This window comes from Micrasema longulum, unplaced genomic scaffold (assembly GCF_059751315.1).
Source record: "Micrasema longulum isolate JH-2025_06_02 unplaced genomic scaffold, ASM5975131v1 h1tg002186l, whole genome shotgun sequence".
NCBI lineage: Eukaryota > Metazoa > Arthropoda > Insecta > Trichoptera > Brachycentridae > Micrasema > Micrasema longulum.
In genome coordinates, this window is record NW_028279351.1 from 24,100 (window position 1) to 39,428 (window position 15,329).

At 31.5% G+C, this 15,329-nt stretch overlaps 1 protein-coding gene across 1 annotated transcript in view; it reads right to left on the reverse strand.

Annotated features, from left to right (window-relative positions):
* LOC148272786 (uncharacterized) overlaps nt 1-15,329 on the reverse strand; it is a gene marked incomplete at its 3' end in the record, with an annotated part of 38,626 nt that overhangs the window by 16,899 nt on the left and 6,398 nt on the right. The window contains exon 2 of the mRNA XM_088239570.1: nt 11,423-11,659. Coding sequence (XP_088095696.1) covers nt 11,423-11,549 — 127 coding nt within the window. The remainder of the gene's footprint in view (nt 1-11,422; nt 11,660-15,329) is intronic.

Below are 15,329 nucleotides of genomic sequence, written 5' to 3' on the forward strand. Positions count from 1 at the left end.
GTAATACATACAAAATTGTATTCCTTCATAAAGTGCGCCCGTGTTGGTAAGAAGAGCAGAGTCTGACATTTGCAAAAAGAATTCTTTGTATGAATATTAATTATTTGAGGTTTTGGAATTCAGTCTACTTACGATTCTTACGAATGATGATAAACTTAATAAGAAACGTGGTCTGACTTTTCTTCATACAAATTCTCACAATTTACGTAACCCGAAACAAAAAAACAATCATGTACCGACATCTTCATTTCTAATTTTTACTAAATACCGAACTTTCGATAGTGTTTATTTTATCTTCATACGAGTATATACTCAAAGCTAGCAATAGCAAAGCATTGCCGGATTCAGCTCGTAATTTATATTTAAAAAATACAATTTGGCCGTTTCGTAGCAAAATAAATAAAAAACATAAATACGTCGGTCATCTTACATGCGCGCACGCCCGCTAACTACCAATCACCGGCTGAATCTCTTTCACACAAACGCTTGCTAAAGAACAGCGTCTCTTCTTTCCTTCTCATGAGATCTTCGTACTCTCTCTTATACAGATTTAATGCTGGCGTATTGTATTGGAGTCACATTCATTCTTTGGATGGCAAGGATAAATATTTTTTTGTATTAAAATCCTTCAAATTTATACAAATTTTACTTTTCAAATCCAGTGTGAAAATGTCCATTTGAAGATTACAAAAAATACAACACCATTAAAAAAAATTCATGTTCATCTGTAAATACATATTGGATTTGGTCACACCATGTCTTTCTTGGTCTTCCTCGATTTCTGTCTGCATCAAAATTTGCATCGTAAATCTTTTGAGACGTTCACTGTCCATTCGCTCTACGTGTGCAAAGCAACGCAGAACTCCTTTCTTGATTTAGTTGATAATGTTTATCTTAGCCTTACATAATGTACGGATCGCATTCAGATTTTGAATAAATGTGTTTAAATGAAGAATCACAAAGTTTGAACACATAATATTGATCTGTTTAATCAATTATTTGATAACGATTTCCTGAAAACGTTACTGTTCCCTCAGCATTACAAATCGAAGTCGATTTTCCTACCCGGCGCAGTGTTGACTAAAATCTGTTTACTCTGATTGTTGACACTCTTCAAGGGAGATTAATTCAATTACTATGGGATGCTGCACCACAGACCCCCTTTTATATTATTATCTATGGGAAATATTGTAAGTGTGCATCCCATCATTTGAAAATTAATCCCTAACGAGTGTCGGAAGTGACGCAACACACCCCCTTTTCGTTCTTTACTCACGCTCACCCCTCTATCGTACTAAACCACCCTAATGAATATTAAATATTATTCAATTTGCTCCCAGTAAAATTTTCACCAACAATTATTTATTATATTTACCGCCTAAGCCAATTCCAACACGTACATGAAGTTTCAAATCTTATACCGACAGAGTCTTGAACTTACAAGTACAAATTTTAAAAACTATCGTACCTGTAAAAATAAAGATTGAGGCAAAAGACAACAATAAAATACTATTTGACTATGTTAACGTTTTGCCAATTAACAAACAGTGTCAGTTTAAGATAATGACAGATCATTTCATCGATTGCAGTTTTAAATCCAAAGTAAACCACCAGATCGTGACCCGACAAGTATCGGCACAGCAGCTGACGGTACCACGACAGAAGAACTACTATGGAGATAGAACAATGGGAAGTGTAGTACCAAAACTGTACAATTTAATACCAAATGAAAATCGTGAGGAAAAAAATCTTACTTCATTTTTAAAAAATAGTCAAAAAATTATTAAAAACAGCAAGTGAAACTTAAGTGTGCATTTAAATATATTTTATTCTTCATTTATTATTAAACTATGTACTTACTTATTTTTTTTTTTTATGTAATGTAACCCGCAGACAAGCATCGGCTTTGCGGGAACAAAAATACAAGAATGTAAGTTACTGATTTGTTAAAATAAATAAAACTTTAAAAAAAAAAACATATAAATAGGTATATACAAGAAACAACAAGAAGTTAATAAATACGTGTAGCAAAGACAAACAAGTACAATTAAATAATGGTATACAGTGAAGGTGGGCATTTCGTTTATTTTATAAAAATAGCGATAACAGTTACCGTTTCACAAATTAAACTGTTTCGTGAAGACGTTTAAAAAATAACAGTTTAGTGCAGTAAGCGATCCCCCCCTCCGAAAAATACAAAAGTTTTTTCCGTTGCTCATTTTTTTATAATTAAGGAACAAAAAATTACTAATTTTCTAAAACGTTTTTTATTTTTATTTTTAAAAATTTACTATTTACTATTTTAAGTGTTCATAATATTTAACGATATTTAAAAACATTTTTATCAAAGTTTTGAACTTTGTAAGTGTCCGAACATACACTATATTAGGTTAATAAAATTTAGTGATATGTTACAAAATGCGTGAAGGTGGGGACTCGGACTTGGTGGTGTTTAGTAGTTGTATGTTGGTGTGGTGAGTATCCTGACGAAGAGACGGGTACGTGCCAAAACCGGTAGACATAAAAAGTCGGTAAGTGGTCATATACTAATATTAGTAACATTAGTCTAAGCATTTTATTTGAAATATATTTATTACCAAGTCATGATTGTATTCTCTTATCGAAAGGTAGTTTATTAATAATTGCTTTATGTTCCCAGACACATTGAACCTCCTTTAATTGCGATATTAGCTCTGATAATATTGTAGTCAGCAAACATGGCATCAGATAATAACATAATATTAATTTCAAGTATCATTATTTTACTATTGCTGAAAAAGTATAGTAAGTCATACACATATACACTCACTTCTCACACACCCCAAATATATATACTCATTCTCACCCTCACTAACATGTAAAATAATAAAACGGATACACAATTTTTTTGTGACTAAAACTAGTATTTAGAGTAAATATTATTATGCAATAATAAAAGTTATACTCATAATGTAATTGAGACACATTAAATGTATATATTTCTACCGACATATTGTAACCTAGTATAAATTCCATAATGTGTTTTGTTTTATGAGAAAAATTAAATTAAATAAAAATAAAAGTCGGGGTAGTATGGCAACAAAAAAAAATGGGGTTTTTCGTATGTGGAAAAAGGAATATTATCAAAAGTCGAATACCTGGGAGTATATGTTACGGAAAATGGCCGCTTTCAAAATTAACTGGGAGTGTGTCTGGAATAGCAAGCGCCATATTTATTTAATTTATATTCAACAGTATGAAGCTGTCTGGAGATCAGATATTTACTCAGTGAAAACCAAATGCCACCTATATAATACCTGCATAACACCTATTCTCATCTACGGATGCGAATCGTAGCTACTCACTAGGGTCCAAAACAGCAAAGTTCTGAGTTTTGAGAATAGGTGTCTCAGAAGAATCTTGGGGGTGCGGTGGTTTGACTTTGTGAGGAATGAAGTCATAAGAGAACGAACGCAGCAAACACCTCGTTGACAGCTATCATCAAGCGGAGGCGGTGTGGTTGGCTTGGCCATGTGCTGCGGATGCCACCTGAGAGCCTTAACCACGCTTGCTTACTTTACAAGACATCCGGTTCTCGGCGTCCTGGACGTCCACTGCTGACTGTTCGTCGGCAGTTCGTGTCAGAGCTACGGGACGCTGGCAGCCGACAGAGATGCTTGGAGGATCTTTATGGACAACATATGCTCCAACTAGGGAGCTGACATGGAATAATGAATGAATGAACTATCACAAACATGGTTTCAAACAACTTTGAGTGAATATATTTTCCGGCTTGCCTTAGGATTTTAGCTATAATTCAATAAATATTTCGCTGTGGTCGCCATGCGGTCCGTTCTCCATAAGTACTGTTAATCGTAAATAAAATGGGCTAAATCTTTCGAAACGACCCAAATTTTTACTGGACACGGGGCTATGAGAAGTTATTTATATAGGTTTAAATTAAGGAATGATGACTATTGTCCATGCGATGATATTTCTCCACAGAGTATAGAACATCTGTTATTTCAGTGCCCATTTTTCAGTTTGCAACGCCATAATCTTGAAGCAGAATGCAGGAAAGATGGAATATCCTTAACAGATATCCACACTGTAGTTAAAAGTAGTTATCACGCGCCATTGTTCTTGAACTTCGCAACAATGGTGATTGGACTCATAAAGGTAATAAACCAAAATCAATGATCGAAAATCCCATTTCCAAGACAAAAAAAAACTTTTTTTTCCGAGTACCTTAGCCTTGTACATGACACGTAAGGCTACTAAATACAGGGGTCCAAATATATTTTTAAAAAAAATAATAAAATGGGCGCTTTTCTGTGTCTGATTTTTTCCTTATCTCTGGCATTATGATCATGGGCTTGTTGGCTTTGATATTTTTTTCCAAAATTCTGTATAATTATACAATTTATGGATAATTGAATTGAATTAATCTTACAAACAATCTTAGAATTATCTAGGGCAATTTGTTTATTTTACAATGTTTTTTTTCGATAAGATAACGCTTTAACAATAAATGACATCAACTGGTAAATAATTGATTAAACACACACAATATATTGCAACTTGGAATTTTGCAACTTGGAATTTTGCAACTGATTAAATTAATCATCATCCCTCCTTTCCACACCTAGTGGTTTAAAGGGCACTGTACTGGTAAATCAAATGCGTAAATTGGGATCAGTCTTACGTTTCAGGTGCCAATACTTCACGTCTACCCTGCCAGAAATCAAACCCAGAACCTCAAGAATGGTACGCGAACGCGTCAACCACTGCACAACATGCCGAACTTATCTCCACTCGATTTCCTTATTCATAATTCATTTTTATCTGAGAGCAGCCATCGAGCCGAAAACACTCGTCCAGGGTTCTGGTTCATTTTCACTCACAGAACTGTATTTTTCATCCGCCTCGAGAGAGATAATACACAAATGTAATACTTATTTGCTCCTACACATAGAACCTTGGAAACGTTTTTTTTTTATATATGCCAATCAAAAGGTTTATTAAATTTACTCTCATGGATTGGTATAGAAAAAGTAATTAATTAAAAAGATATTAGAAATATGTTAAAAGGAATAATTACCTATATACTGTGTCGTAAAAAATATAAACGTAAGTGAGTAAACTTTCGTTACTTTCTAAAAAAAAAATACTTGTATGATTCGAGAGTAACCAAAGCGTTTTTTTTTTAATCATTAAAATGTTATCGGCGGTTCATATAATTAAATAAAAATAAATACAAATGGTATGTAATGAATAAAAAAATAGTAAAATAATATGTAATGTTTTTTTTTAGATAGTCGTACAAATAAAATTAGAACACCTAGTTTTACCTTAAATAATAAACAATATGCATATTTACAATAATAATTTCAAAAAATAAACATAATTATAAAATAATAACATATACAAAAAACATTGTCATTTGGTTCTAAGAATTACAAATGGTTTGTTGTCCATAATAGGGAAATATCACGATTTTTTTTACAATTTGAAATTATTAAGGGTCTATGAAATACTATTGAGTAAAAAAAAAGAATTCGCGAAGATCAAAGACATACATCCTATACATACATTCTGCAATCGTTCCAACTTATCAAGCAATTCAGAGTTAGCATCTGGAAAACATACATCTGCATAATCAAGGAGTGGAAGAAGTAAGCTCTGGACTAATGTTTGCTTAATATTAATTGGCAAGAAATTCTGCAATCTTTTAAATAAGTGCAAACTGCTATAAGGTTTACGACTAACTTCGTTAACCTGATTGTGCCACCCTAAAAGCTTATGTATGATAATACCTAAGTTTTTGACTGAAGTCTTGAATGGAATTTCTGTGCTATCTATTTTGAAAAGAGGAAGTGTGGTAGAATTAATTTTTAATAGATTTTTTCAACACCAAAAAGTACGATTTGGGTTTTTGATAGATTTATAAGTCCATTTCTTTGTCTATGAAGAGATAGGCTCAAGTGCAAGTGACTTTACTTTATGTGTTTCAAAAACGTCATCGGGTTCGAAATGAATATACAATAGCAAATCATCGGCATATAAATGGTACGAACAGGGGAGGTTTTTTGTTATTGGATTGATAAAAAGGGAAAATAAAAGTGGAGAAAGTACCCCCCTGTGGCACACCGGCGGTAAGAGCAATCCAATCTGGAAAGACATCTGCCATTTTAACGCATTGCCGACGGCCACTTAAACACGTTGAGAACCAATTGACCGCGGATGGAGATAGATTTAAGGACTTAAGTCTTAAGATTTAAGCAGGTCAAAATCAACAGAGTTAAATGCACTACTAAAATCAAGTAGGACTAACAGCGTTAGACGTTTATCATTCATTGCTTGTCTGATATCGTCAGCAATTTTGATCAAGAATCATGTCGGAATAGTAATTTTAAAAAGGGGAGGAGAATGGAGTGATCATTACAATGAACAACAACAAACCTTCAAGCCGTTTTTTCGTAAGGGAAGGAAGAGAGAATGGAATGCCATACTACTATGTCTTTACATACAGACCACGCTGTATCTTCATTCATACATCTTCTCATGCACGCGCGCCGATTATTCCGACCTTTGACAAGACCATCTCCAAGCATTTGTCGGTTGCTATGTATTTCTCAATTTTTGCATCCATTGCAATGAAACATCGCATAATAGGCTATATTGAAAGGTTATTTGACCATCGATTAAAGGAACATTATTTTTTTCAAGCACTTCTACTGTAAATTACCACCATGTTATTTACTTTACGGCGTTTATTGTATAGTGGGTTTGCATTTTTGAGTAATTATGGTCCTTACGAAGAGACGGATACGTAACGAAACCGGTAGATATGTCTTCCTACGGGAAAGTCGGTAAATGGTTATATATCAATTAATATTTACGTTCATTTATTTAAACATTTTAAAAAGATAATGCTTTAAATATCAATAATACACAATGCTCATAAGTTCAGAGCTTATCATACTAATACTTGACCTAAGCAAAACTTTTTTTATCTTTTTAAATACCGTCTGTATTTTTATCGTATTTTGTATAATTTCGTATCAATGTATAAACGCAAACAATTTCATTTTTTAAAATCAATCTACACCAAACAACGCAATTATATCATGCATATGGGTATTATAAACGAAAAAAATATCAACATTGTACATTTTATGCCGATTTAAAATAACCTTCAAGTCAGAAGTTCAGTGCAACGGGAAATTGCATATAAAAAATGATTTTTTACCTGCGATAAAAATTAGAGCATTTAATTGTAAGGCTAAGTTTTTCGAAAATGTATGAACAAATGAATAAAAACGATTTCCATAAAAATGAACTTCCGAATTCGAACAAAGTTCCCCATTGTGAGATTTCATTGTAAAATTTATAAAATAATATAATTGGCACTAATGCCTATTACTCATGTACTAACTATTAATAAAAATGTAAATTCTAAAAAGAAAAATAATGTTACCTGACATCTTTTATTTTTTTAACATTTTTAAAGTGATGAAAGTCAATGAAATACTATCCAGTAAAAAAATATTAGTATCATGAAAAATAATTTAAAATTTGGAATTTGGAATTCCCACGAAAACGGTCATTCCATTGTCCACGCCCCTAATACGTCACGATTCATGTTTGTTTGTTCCTGACCATTCAAATTTGTTTAGAACATTGTCACGAATCTCGGCGTCACATCTATCAAGGCCAAACATGTCGCGTTTTTCTAGCGACGTATTTTTTTTTTTAAATTATTTTTTTTTAATTCATGCATGAAAACATTTCTCCACAATATCCGTAATGATTTTGAAAATACAATTAAATATTGTTAATCCATTTCATATATTTTAATCGGTATTCGTAGTATTCGTGAGGGAATAAAAATGACAAAAAATTTCCAAGAAAATATTCTGGAAAGCAGTTAAAAATTCCCAAAAAAGTAAGGATAGTGGATGTATGACAGCAGTAATAGGAAACGATGGAAAAATGGTGACGAATGATAGTGGAATTAAAACGAGATGGAAGGAATATTTTGAGGAGGTGTACGAAACGCACCCAGGAAATATAGCCAGCGCACCACCTTCTCAAGTAAACATAAATGCAGATGACGATGCGAAAGAGATTAGTATGGAAGAAATTAAAAATGCTGCTAAGTATATGAAGAATGGGAAAGCGCAAGGTTATGATAACATTGCCACAGAGTTTATAAAAGCGGGTGGAGAAATAATTTTTGTATGGCTACATAAGCTCTTTAACCTATGTTTAGAGGAGAAATACACTCCCCCTGATTGGAGGAGAGCTGTTGTTATGCCTCTATACAAGGTAAAAGGCTCTAGGGTGGACTGCGGAAACTATAGAGCTATCAGCCTTTTGAGCGCTGTTGGAAAGATTTCCTCTTTTGGCAATAAAGGATTTAGCACAAAAAAGCAGGAAAAAATATTGCGGTCCAACCAATAACCATAATGTAACTCACCAAAGCTGAGCGATAATTGGCTGACTAAAATGCGAAGGCGCAGAAAAAACATAATTTCGTCAAAAATTGGACATTCTTACGGGAACTAGACATTGAATATTGATTAATGTGTTTAGCTTGAAAAAGTTACTGACCATGACGATTAATTAATTACCAAGGTCAATCGACTAGAAAACAAATATTAAATAAATAAAACGCCATTTCAAGAAACTGGTTAAAACCACATATCTACATAATATGTCGCTTCTTCGTTTGCGTAATTCAATAATAATGATATACTTTGTCATAATACATATATTATGTTATAGGAAATTGTGTTCAAACATAAAAATAAACAAGAATTAAAAGTAACCATAACTTTATAGTGCATTTCATAGCAATAATTATGATTTTAATAATAACGAACTATTTTGAACGACTTCAGTAGTTCTTCCGAAGCAACCAATGAAATAATGTTGTGACAGATTTCCTGTTTGCATCAATCAGCAGAACACACAGAAGAAAACTTGTGGCGTCACACGCGGAGTAATTTCACAAAACTTTAAAAAATCATACCGCCGATAATACGATTCAAAAATATTTTTATTTTACCGCTTAGTTCGATAGTCTTTAAACAAATGAAAATAATAAAAAGGCCATTGAACATTCTCATTGTAATGGGTCCCCGTAAATTAATACTCGCCCTACAAGCCTTGATCTTTAGAGAGCCGGGCTATTGAGTGAAAAGAAAGTGCTTTCATATATATGGCTAAATCTTCTCCTCCATTTTCTTAAAGTATCGAGTTATTTGGTAGGGGGCAAATGCTCTCACATCCTCAGATTTTTTGTATTTTTTTTATTTGAAAATTTATTAATTAACCCTTACGGATTATTACATTCATTTTACAAAAATAATATAAACATTTTTTATTCATACTATGTTGTTCAAAATAATATTTTTTACATCTTTGAAAAGTTTATCTGAGTCTTTTGTTTAGTTTTGTCTGGTAGTGTATTGTATAATTGCAGTCCCTGGTTTATTAGTCTCGACTGTCCTTGTCTTGTTTTAGAAAGTTGTATATGATATTTTTCTGATATTCTCGTATTATGTCCATGTTGACTACAATTTTTTACAAGTTTTAGTTCTTCGTCTACAATTACATTAGTGGCTAATTTATGGATAAATTTTAATGATTCTAGTTGAAAGAGTTTAGTTATATTTAATTGCTTAGTTTGTTTAAAAAAATAGATGCAGTTAGATAGGGAAGGTCATATACTAACATTTATATTTTATTTTGTTGTCTTTGTAGTCTGTTTATGTCATTTTGATATCCTGTTCATATTTTAGTTTTTACATAGGCTTCATACATTAGAATTTTGTCCGTTTTTCGAACAAAGTCTTTGATTTTTAAAAAAAGACTCTATAATGTCGCCACTTTGCTTATTAAATTGTTGATATAAATTTTCATAGATAACTCGGCCATTTTAGAGAGTATCAATTTTTATGTTCCTGGTGGCTATCTCCGACAGCGTCAGCACAGACTGTTTTTCCTCCCGGTATCCAGAACCAACCTGCCTCTGGTCATGCCGATTGGAAGAGCAGTCAAGCAGCTGAACATTATCACTTTGGAGATCGACATCTTTCACATTAGTGAAACCATGTTTAAGAGGCAAACACTCTTGCTATTAGAGAGTATTATACCTTAATAATGTCGAACCATTGCTCAAGGGTTCTTGGTTTGATATAAAGTTCCAATTTAACGTCTTAAATCCTTTGTTATTTGTTATGTTACTTTGTGAATAAATAATTTTAATTTTAATTTGAATGATACAGGTTCCAGTGGAGAAACAACGAAGCATTGCAATTTAAACAACCCTTAAAATCAATATTTCACGCCCGCCCTGCCGAACTTAGAGTGAGCTTAGAGCTTAAATCGAACTTAGAGCCTCAAGAATGTGAAGCGAACGCGTCATCTCCAGTCGATTTCCTTATTCCGGATTTTTACCCGAGAGCCGCCATCGAGTCAAAACACTGATCCAGGGTTCAGGGCCCCGATTACAATGGGAAGTTAAGATTTACCTTCAATTTTATCTACAAAAGTAAAATAAAGTTTTCCGTATGAACAGCATAATATGAATACATTTTTTTCTTCTAAACATGTTCAATTATAGGTTATCGATGATGATACTTTAAACGATCACGCAAATATACTCATTTTCGTACACAAATATCGGTTTTTCTTTAAAGATAGTCCACATGTTAGCAAACAAACATGGAAACATGGATTTTTTTCATTTATCTTTATACAAATTAATACTATTATTACTTTTTAATAAAAAAAATATTTTTTTTCAAAAAACTTTTCTAAATTATAAAAATGTACTAAAGGTTCTACTTGTTTTACTGTTTATGCTATGATACATCGACTCTGTTACTTCAATAATTTTTATATTTAAACCCTTTATTTATTGTTAATTTGCTGCATACTTATGTTATTACTATAATATAATTACCTATTTAATTTTTCTTTATAATTTCCTTATTTTTTGCTGATTTTATTTCATGTATCTATATTTTCTATACTGTGTACGGGTGTTTTGTTACATTATAATTATTTTTCGATATTATTTTATACTTTGTCAAAGGCGTAAGCCTTCGAAATAAATAAATAACTCTGTTAACTTCCCATTGCAATCGTGGCCCTGGTTCTTTTTCACACACAAGACTGTATTCTTCATCTGAACACAGAAAAAAAGAAAAAAAACAAAGTAAATGGGTTGTGAAATTAATATCGGGTTGTGGTTTCGTGGCTAGTGTCGCGGACTTACGGATCAGAAGTCCGAGGCTCGAATCCCAAATATGATTTCCACTCTATAATAATGAGTTATTTAAAACCAGGTCACCGAAATTGAAATATTTGGTTTAATTATAAGAACACCAATATTTCAACAACTAAAAAATGGTAATTAAATAAGGCTTACCTTCATCGAGAGGAGATAATTCAAACTCTTGAATAATGTCTAATGTGGTCTCAGAACCCCTAGAGGAGCTGGGGGTCAGAAAGGATTTACATTCCATCGAGTTTTGAGAATATTCACTTAAATTCATTCACTAAACTATTTAAATTATTCACTTCTCAAAGTTATTGCACTGGGTAAACACTTCACTTGTGAATGTTTTATTATTTTACTTTTTAACCTGTATTACTCACAAAATATCTAACGATAAAAATAAACATTAGTATCAAACTCATTTACGCAACGACAAAGTTAAAGCAGGGCCCCGATTACAATGGGACGTTAACATTTATCTTCAATTTTATATACAAAGTAAAATTAAGTTTTCTGTATGAAAAACGGAATACGCATTTTTTTTTTTTTAAACATGTTTAATTATGGGTTACCGATAAAGATACTTTAAATTTTAAATGTTCATGCAAATATACTCATTTTCGTACACAAATACAGATTTTTCTTTATAGACAGTCGAAGATAATTCTGTTAACTCTCCGTTGTAATCGGGGCCCAGGTTGTCTTGAGAGAATTTGATATGCCAGACAATTTTGTTGAATGTGTATTTGAACATTGTTTTTGTGTCACTCTCTCGCAAATGCCTCCCCGATACTGTGCGAAAAAGACAACAGCACGTCGAACTAACTTTGGCCAACTGAAATCGACGTTTGGCTGTCCCGTTTTTCGCACCCAAAACTGAATTGAATCGGTATTTTTTTTATGAAAAAGTATCGGAATGAAATTTTTTGTTTCGGCAATTTTTCGGTTTTTCAAAATTATTTATCTTATTTTTTATACCATACATCCGAAGACAGCAGTGGTGAATTGTGGTTTTTTTAACAGGTAAGCTATAAAAAAATATCAGATATTTGTACCTACATAGGAGGTTCATAATATAATGTAAGTAATATATACTATAAATTTATATTTTTCTGTGGTTCTGTGTGATACAACAACTCTCATTCATAAAATCAACTCAAACTATGTAACTTCGTGATATATTATATTATATAGATATACTATCCATAACTGCAATATATAATTCATTAAAAAATACCACTATAAATTCAGTCGATATTAGGTATTCAATTGAAATGTCAACTGGCCGAATTGTTCTAGTAATGAATAGTGCTAAAAACGGCCGCGCGGAGCGCTATATGTCCTGTAATATGACGCATGAAAGTAATTATGGTCTTTTGTCAAAAGTACCATCTCAAAGAAAAATAGTCCTTAAGAAACATTGTTTGAAATACTGTTTTCCAAATCAAGAATCTTCAAATAGTTTGCGTAACCTGCAAGTTTAATCTAGGTGAAAAAACCCGCACTGGGGTTAATACATTCAAAATATAGTATACTTATTTGTATGAAAAAATATGCTGGAATAATCGGCTAGTTTCTTAGCTCACCGCAGGCGCTGAGCACGCTTTATTAAAATTTATATTTATATAAGGATAAAAATACTAACTTTGGAAATGATTTCAAATAAATGTTGATTATTTATTGGTTTTTCTGTAAATAAAGTTACAATAAAACATTATTATGGTTAGTCAAATATAATGGTAAGCTGCGCATAATCGCTTCTATACACGGTTCGACTCTGGAAGACAGCCGATAAAACTGGGGTTTTTTCGGATTTTTGGATGGTCCTAGCTCCCATAAAAAAAGATTTATCAAAGAAGTAAAACAATAGAGACGCGCCAATCGAAAATATCTATAAATCATTACTCTAGTCCCATCTTTATAGGATTCAATACGGGAACACGAAAACGGGACACCCAAACGTCTTCTAAACAAATACTTCTTCCTCAAAATTCCCGTATTTAGCCTATCCTTTAAAATCTACTGCCTTCATTGTTCGTAAGTTTGGCAAATTGTATGAAAAGTTTATGTAAAATATTATCATTTTCCTTCATAACCGTATTACAATTAATTATACAAATGGCAGCAAGAACTGTGTTGATTCACGTGTATGTTTAAATCCAGTTAGAGCACTTATTAATTTAATAACATCAATTTATATAATTATGATTATTTTGAAAAATCACTTAACTCTGACGCCCTTCAAACATGTCTCAAAAGATTTGTTTCATAATCAACCAATAATTAACACCATTTTCGTTTCGCGTTGCCTAATATATTATTTCGGTGAAATAATTCAGTCTGATGGATCTCAAATATATTTTAAATAAAACATTTTGTAAATAAATATATACATACTACACATAATTTTATTATTAGAACACAATTACTTTAAAACCTTTATTTGCCCAATTTTTTTGATTGTAACCACAAACATATTTTTGTTTTTGATGCAAATACTGGGAAAAATAATGAAAAAAAAAGTTTTTTTTTTCCGTTTTGATTTCATATTTTAGTTTATGTGGACAATATGCTACATCGGGCATTAAAAGGTTAAAACATATAAGAATGTAAGAAAAACAAGAAAAAAAAGATTTTATGAACATCTTTTTGTATAATAATGAAAGTTGCGGAAACAATTATTTACTTATTTATTTTATTTTATTTGGGATTTTTACAGCTAAACAAAATAAGTAGGAAAATCTTAACAATGGTAAAGCCAATTAAAAAAATCCACTTTAAATATAATGACACATAATATATAAGAAAAGAAGTTAAGTAATTGAATTTGTGTGACGTTTGTATTCATGTGTATGTGAATGTGTGTATGCTTGAATGAATGAGGGAGAGGATACATGTGCGTGTGGGAATGAATGAAGGAGAGGGTGCGTAAGTATAAAAAAATAATTGTTTAATAAATATAACTTGAAATCTTTAAAATAAAACAAAAAAATCACACTTTGAACATTTGTTAAATAATATTTTGGAGAGAATACGTGCAACCATTTAGGTACAACTATGTTTTTTTTAATAAATGCTTTTTGCTATACACATACATTTTTTTTACTGTGACTTTAAATATGTTTCTTACTATGTATTCTGTTTTTACTTTGCATTTTACTGGGTTTTAAATTATACATTTTTTGCTATATTTTCATTACTTTTATTTTTTTGTTTTTACCACGTTTTTACTATGTTTTTACTACATTTTGACTATGTTTTTACTACATTTTTTACCATGTTTTTACTCTATTTTTTTCTTTTTCCACTATCTTTACAAATGTTTCTATATATTGATTACTGTTTTTATATATTTGACTGTCCTGTAAACAGGGTAAATAACTCTAGCTAGATAGTCAAAGCAACATTGTATAAATTACAATTTTGTGTATGTAATATAATATTATAATAAATAAATAAAATAAATAAAACTGACTTTTTGTTTCAAATTTTATCGAACAATTTGACCCTGGTGGTGACTTTTTAGAATAAACTATAAAGGCTAGTATGTTTACAATATAATAAACTAGTCGGCGAGTGATAAACATGTGTGAAATCACTTTTATACACCGATTATCAATATGTAGCAGATCGTCTACATTGGGCATTGCAGGGTTAAGGTATTCCGAATTACCCATTAAAAGGAGTAAATGTCAACAAAACCAAAGTAATAATGCATTTATAATACTTTAATTTTAAGTATTATACTTCGGTACTGATAGGGTTAGATGGGAGGGGTACGGCAGGGTGGGTTTTTCTATTTATTGGAAATATTGATACCAGGAATGCAAAATTTAAGAATACAATATTTGTCAGAATTAAATATTTTTCACCCACGTCAATAACGATATCAGCTCTTTAATTTTACAAAAATCAACAGATGTTAAAATCGAAGAAATATAGATGTTTGAAATAAGCAGAATGATAAATATTACCGTGTTTAAAGGGTGCACTAACCAGTGGTAATATTCTGAATCTTCTCTTCTCCCTTGAGAGTGCTTAATTTGAAGATTATTTT